The 6,695-nt window shown below is 36.8% G+C and overlaps 1 protein-coding gene across 1 annotated transcript; it reads left to right on the top strand.

The window, feature by feature from the left end:
- The first annotated feature begins 2,683 nt into the window (after nt 1-2,683).
- On the top strand, nt 2,684-6,488 carry LOC130740966 (AT-hook motif nuclear-localized protein 8-like). The gene is made up of 5 exons (XM_057593704.1): nt 2,684-3,193; nt 3,281-3,333; nt 3,673-3,804; nt 5,587-5,748; nt 5,900-6,488. The coding sequence occupies exons 1-5, from the start codon at nt 2,806-2,808 to the stop codon at nt 6,164-6,166; spliced, it is 1,002 nt and encodes a 333-aa protein (XP_057449687.1). The 5' UTR covers nt 2,684-2,805; the 3' UTR covers nt 6,167-6,488.
- Nucleotides 6,489-6,695: the final 207 nt, after the last annotated feature.

Raw genomic sequence — 6,695 nt, 5'->3', positions numbered from 1 at the left:
CTTAATGCAATGAACATCCTTGATTAGTGGAAACCTCCAACGACTAAAAAATGAAGAGAAAAAGTAAGGCCACAAACACCAAAAGAACTCCATAGACAACCGAAACAACACTAAGCCTACTCAAACAATACTAAGCCTACCAAAATAACTCAAACACCTTACGGTACCGTTCCTTGGGGGATCAGGTTGGATTCAGTTTTCACAAAGAATCAAGCTACAAACACGGTCAACAAAAAGCTACAAACAACAGTGTTCTAAAACAGCACGCAGATTCAATAAAAAATGTCCAACCAATTCAAAAACAAATGTGCTGACAAAGGAAAATATGCTACCATATAAATAAATTAGGAAAAATAATGAGGAAGAAGAACAACAGAGCAACGAAATAGCAGAAAATAATAAAAATCAAACCTTGATGCGTTGTAGAAGACTGAGATGAAGAGCAACACTTGATTTTCGTTTTCCTGTGAAATGGCAAGCCTTATGAGAAAGAGAGGAAGTGAAAATTAAAACTTTGAAGCAAAGGTTAGGAAAAGAGGAGATGGAACTAACCGGATGCAGAAGATGTAGAAAGAAAAGTGGGATAGGAAAATTTCAAGAGAGATGAAGAAGACGGAAGCAAGGAGTAAAGAAGTGAAAGAGAAAAATGAGAAGAGATAAGGATTTTTTTTTAATATTTCCCTTTCCAATTGATGGTGTGACTGACATGTGCAGCCTTATTTCATTTCAAAGTTTTTTGAAATTTTTCAGAAGAAGAAGAGCGGGAAGTTAAAAGAAGAAGAGCGGGTACTTGAAATAAGAAGAAAACTTAAAATAATACAGGAAAAATGAGAAGGTGACACGTAACCCAGAAGGGGTTTCTTTTCTTAGAGTATATTGATAACTTAACATGTTCATGATTTTTTTCTGGGTGTTCTTCCTTAACAGTGAGTATTTCATAAATACAAAGATGAAGATGGTAGAAGAAGGAATTAGAGACTCAACAAATTATGATTATGAGTTAAGGATTAGGAGAAATGTGATTTTTTATTTTGGATATTTTAATAAAATTGTAACTATTAATTACCCACATGTAAAATAAATTTTAATTGAAATATACATGTTTGTAACGCAAATGCCATTTAAGCACGTGTGCAAGTAGGCGCTTGATCTACACATTTAGTCTCAGATTCAGGTGATGGCTAAACTCAAACTTCATTTCTAATCGTACACAAGGACTCAAATGTAACTTTATTTCGACGAGAGATGAAACTAAGGCCCAGTTTGGAAGAGCTTATTTGAGCTTATCTGACAGCATAAACTCTTATGCCAGTGTTTGGGAGAGTTTATGCAAACAGCTTATGGTCTGCCATAAGCTATTTTCAGCTTATTCTCATAAGCTACTCAGGATAGCTTATGAAAAATAGCTTATGCTTATATACAGCTTATTTTTAATCTATTTTAATAAATTTTAAAAAATAGCTTATGAATAAGCGCTTAATTAAGCTGTTTTTCCAAACAGGGCCTAAAAACATTCCACATTTACATAACCAAAATTATAATTATTCGTAAATAAAATAATGTAAAAAACACAAACCTTCATGTGGTCCCCGATGAGCTCATTTCTTTCTCAATGCACGTTTAGTTGCAAGTCTGGAATCCACAATTCATACCTCGAAATCACGTTAACTCATCAGTTACAATGAAGAGTTTCTTTCCTAGCGTGATTTACGGTGCGTGTCCAACACACATCTGAACATGCAATTAATCTTTCTCCAACTTTGATACATCCGCATTCACTTTTTTCATCCAATTTGTATCACACTACCTATCATGTTTATCATCACTTCATACTTCTTTTTTGTTTTTTAGTAAAGTTGTGATATGTTCTCACTTCACATTCTCTTATAATTCATTATCATACAAGTTATTTTCACTCGTCCTTACATTTTTCATCATATCATCTATCATATCACTAATTTTGTTATCTTTTATCTCTTCTTAAGAGTGTAAGATGACAAGGTCCTAACATAACATGATTCAAGTAATAACTCTATATTCACACTCCTTTACCACATGCACCGATGAGAAGAAAATAAGGGGAAAATAAAGAGAAAAATGAGCAATGTGAACTAAAAGAGACACAAAAAGAACAAAAGAGTGAAAATAAGATAAAATTGAAAGAAAAATGTGAATGAATCAAAAAATTTAAATCAATGTGTATATATATTTTCAGGGCATTTTCTTCAATACTCATATAAAAGCGAAGGTAGCTCAGCTGACAACGCATGTTGAGTGTGTGGAATGAGCTATCGGGTTCGATCCCCACACAATACACTATGAAGAGGAATGAAAAACCTTAATTGTGACCGGATATCAGATGTTTATAAAAAAAAGTGAGAGAGTTATGTACATTTTTTTTCATACTAAACTTGTATAATTCGCAATCTAGTCATATATATTTTTTTTTGTACATTAGAAAGATAAATTGCACCTGTTAGAAATCGGTCCCTGAATCTTCCCTATCCGACTCATGTGTCATCAACTCCTACTACTTGAGCTATCATACGAGGAAAATCTAGTCTTACATAATACATAAATGGGTACTAAATTATAATCCCAAATCCCAATACTCCTCCTTCCGTTCCCTTGGGCTTTTTGTTTTTTTCCTCGCTCTCACAACATAAATACACACTCTCTCTTTCTCTCTGCGTGCTCTTAATAACTGCAACTCTGCAAAGCTAAGAACCAACACTCATTTCCTGGGATTCTCCCAGGACCAAAACCTGCATTGCATTTGGGGTTTACTTTCCTCCCTCCGCCACCATGGATTCTCGCCAACCTCCGCATTCGCAGCCCAACATCACCATGGGACCCACTCCCTACCCCTACCCCCACCCCAACGCCACCATCACCCCCTCCACCATGGCCCCTCGATTCCCACCATTCAACACCCCCACCACCACCACCACCAACAACAACAACCCTTCCGAGCATTTCACCATCACCAGCAACAACACCAACAGCGACGCCTCCGCCTCCTTGAAGCCCTGCGGTTCCGCCTCTGACTCCGTCAAGAGAAAGAGGGGCCGCCCTAGGAAATACTCTCCCGACGGCAACATTGCTCTGGGCTTGGCCCCTTCTCCTTCTTCCTCCGCCAAGAAGAACAGAGGAAGACCCCCTGGCTCCGGGAAGAAGCAACTCCACGCGCTCGGTATGTGACTGCTTTCTCCCATCCCTCAATTTGTTCGATTATTCATTATTCATTGTTTTCATGATCGATCGATTGTTCAATTCTCAGGAACTACTGGCACTGGTTTCACTCCCCATGTTATCACCGTCGATGCTGGCCAGGTATGCACTGATTCTCAATTTCTTCTATTCGCTACATTGCATTCCACTACATACTCACACTCATCTTGCATGTCACTGTTTGGAGCATTTGGGAACCACTATTTTCATCTATTTACCCTATGCTCATACTGTATCACCACTCACAATTTTAAAAGCTTAGTCAATTTCAAAACTGCTGTACTATGCTATGCTAATGTGGATTCATTGTCCAGGGTATATATATTATTATTAATGTTTTATGTTTTAGAAGTTTGTGTTGGCTGGCCTGGTGGTGGTGGGGGTGACTATTTGGTACAATTTGTTGTTTTTTTGTTACCATTGTGCTTTTCTTGTTTGTAGGACATAGCTGCCAAACTTCTGGCCTTTTGTCAACAAGGACCTCGGACAGTTTGCATTCTTTCTGCTTCTGGTGCAGTCCGCAATGTCACCCTCGAAAAGCAAGCTGCGTCCGGGGGTGTTGTCATGCATGAGGTAATTTTTATTTATCATATCATATTGGAAATTATCTTATGCAATATGTGTTTGCTTGATGTGCGTGTTTTATGAAGTACTTTGCTTGTCATGAAGAACATGAAATTAAGTGATTTCAATCTTAGAGAGGTGTTGCCAACTCCGAAAATGCTTTATAGATTTATTTAATTTATACGACTATGCCGAGTGGAGATGTGTTCTTCATCCTCCTCTTCAAATTTGACCCTTTTTAGTTTGTTTTTTAAGTAGAAACCATAAAATAGCGCACCCCCCCCCAGATGCCATAACAATAACTCTTGAATGACATTTTTTTATTCTCATCAGTCTCATAGAATAGTGGTCAAATAGCTCTGGGATGGCCACTTTTATCACAGTCATTTGTCTGAGTGCCTTATTTTTCATTCCATACTGATTACTGAAACAAGAAAAACCTGCGTGTTTCGTGTGATGCCAGCCTGAAATAATTTTTTAGTGTCCTGCTTTTTTGATGTCCTTTTCTTTTGGGTTAAAATTTTTGCATACACTTTCTACTATGACATGGGAGCTATACGGGGTCATATAATTTCAAATCTATTATTGTAGAAGGTCTTCTATCTTTCTAAGAATATTTCATGCTTGCTTAATATTAATTACATTTAGTTTGGTTCTGACTATATAAGAATGATAGCTTAGAGAATACAAGAACAAAATGGTAATTGAATACAGCAAGATTTTTTTTCTTGTTATATTTTAATACTACTTATTTCGAAGTAAAAATAAAATCTTACTTTTAACTGGCAGGCTGCCGCTAGATTGACTGGAACTAGATGAGCCATCTGCTATATTGCTGATTGATCTTTCTATTGAATTTTAGTAACAGGAAAGTTTGGCAAGGAATTCATATGAATTATAAAAGGATCATATTCATCTTCTCAAATAATGTGATCCTTTTATAGGAAATGAATAATGTTTGGTTATATAGTTGTTAATTTTTCTACATGCATGTTCTCAAAAGGACAAATAATATATCTTTTTGGGAAAAAATGGGATGGGAAATATATGTAGGTAATGACAAAAAACTTAAGTGAGAGCAACAGCAGGAGATCTTAGGAACAGGAGTCTGGTGCTGGTCAATGTGGGTTTTTTGGGGTCTATAATGTATTGGGTTGGCCATGCTAACAAATGGTGTAAGAGGCCGAAATCAAGTGAGAAGCTATTATTGTCTTGGTGGCTGCTTATGGTACCTGTACAGTAGCATTGTATTAAAAACTGGAAGTATCAGGATTTGGAATAATTTGGGTGATGGTGAAGATGGGTTATTTATGCTTCTGGGGTAAGTTTTGAGTCCTGAAGTCCTGATTGTGAGAATTACACCTTTATTTTGATGCTCCGTGATCCTTGTCCTAGTAGACATTGTTGACCATTTCTGAACCAAAATGTAATTTGGAACACAGTTACAGAATTGCCTTTATTGCACTACATTGTTTAGCATTCAGGTTTACCTTTAGGTTTTGGTTAAAAATTCTCTATTCTTTTTTTTTTTGGCAAATGCATCTGTTCAGATATATGATTTACTTATGCATGCAAGTAATGTTGTGCGTGCAACCTGCAATTTCTTGTCTTTGCTTTTACTATATGCTGCTTCCTATTTTCCACAAGCTCTCCTGTTTGGGAAGGGTATATTTATTTCATAATAGGGATTAAAAGTCAATAATCATATTGGTGGTTTTTTTTTCCCTGAGAAGTAAGCAAGTTTAGTGACAACTTTTATAATATCTCGTATTCTGTCTTTTTTCATTCCAGGGCCAATTTGAGATCATATATCTCTCAGGTGCTGAACTACTATCTGAAAATAGTACTGGTAGTAACAGAATGGGTGGCTTGAGTGTGAATCTAGCAGGGCCGGATGGACGCATTTTAGGAGGCAGAGTTGTTGGAATGCTTACTGCCGCATCTGCAGTCCAGGTATTGCTCTCAAACGGTAGAAATTTTATATTGAATTGTAAACAGCAGATCCACAAGCAGATTGCTCTCTAATAGCATATTGGATTTCTGCATGAAGGATTCATCAAACTCTGATGCATTGCTTTTGTGACTCTTTAAAAATTACCAACAGGTCATTGTGGGTAGCTTTATTGCGGATGGAAAAAAGTCTAACTCAAGTAACCTGAAATCTGGACCTCCTTCTATGCCGTCTTCCCAAACGTTAACTTTTGGTTCTCCCGTGACTCCAGCTAGTCCTCCTACCTCTCAAGGGCCTTCAACCGAGTCGTCTGATGACAATGGGAATAGTAGGCCTGGACTCTACAATAATGCCAGTCAGCCCCTTCATAATATGCCAATGTACACTCATCAAATATGGGCTGGCCAAACTCATCAGTGAGGATGCGTTTTTGTGTTTAACAGTGCAGAAGCAGGGTATTTTATATGGCGATTGTTCAAAGTAGTGGCTAGAGGTTGAATTCTAAAATGCTAACATGGCATTATTGGGGCTAGTTTTAGGAGGGGGTCTATCTTAATGTCCATATAAATTTCTATTCATTTTTCTGCTTATCTAGATTTTTAAATCATCAGTGAACCGTAGCTAGTGATGATAGCTTATGTTTATTTAGCTTGTTACTGATTTGGATCCGCTTGTATTTATCAGATATTAGATGTGAGCTGCTGTGGCTGTTCCCCTTATCATCGCTGCATATTCTTTTTTATTCATTCACTAGTACTTTTGACCCGTGCTTTGCATGGGGATCTTCTTTTTTGTTTATTGCGGGAAGTTTTTTAAAAATTGTGTTAAATTTCTTATGTTTATTCAAATAATTATAAAAGGCATTATCAAGTATAAGTAAGTCTTACAAAGAAAGAAGCTAAAGCCATGGGTTTTACCTCTTCTCCCTTCAATTTCCTTTCACAAATTT

The sequence above is a fragment of the Lotus japonicus genome, chromosome 2 (assembly GCF_012489685.1).
Source record: "Lotus japonicus ecotype B-129 chromosome 2, LjGifu_v1.2".
Classification (NCBI taxonomy): domain Eukaryota; kingdom Viridiplantae; phylum Streptophyta; class Magnoliopsida; order Fabales; family Fabaceae; genus Lotus; species Lotus japonicus.
This window is presented reverse-complemented; position numbering and strand designations above follow the sequence as displayed.

Excerpts from the sequence above, each read along its gene's own strand:
- LOC130740966 (XM_057593704.1), top strand. The coding sequence starts at position 2,806 with ATGGATTCTCGCCAACCTCCGCATTCGCAGCCCAACATCACCATGGGA. Across the intron at positions 3,194-3,280 it reads GAAGCAACTCCACGCGCTCG|GAACTACTGGCACTGGTTTC; the intron begins GTATGTGACTGC and ends TTCAATTCTCAG. Across the intron at positions 5,749-5,899 it reads CTGCCGCATCTGCAGTCCAG|GTCATTGTGGGTAGCTTTAT; the intron begins GTATTGCTCTCA and ends AATTACCAACAG.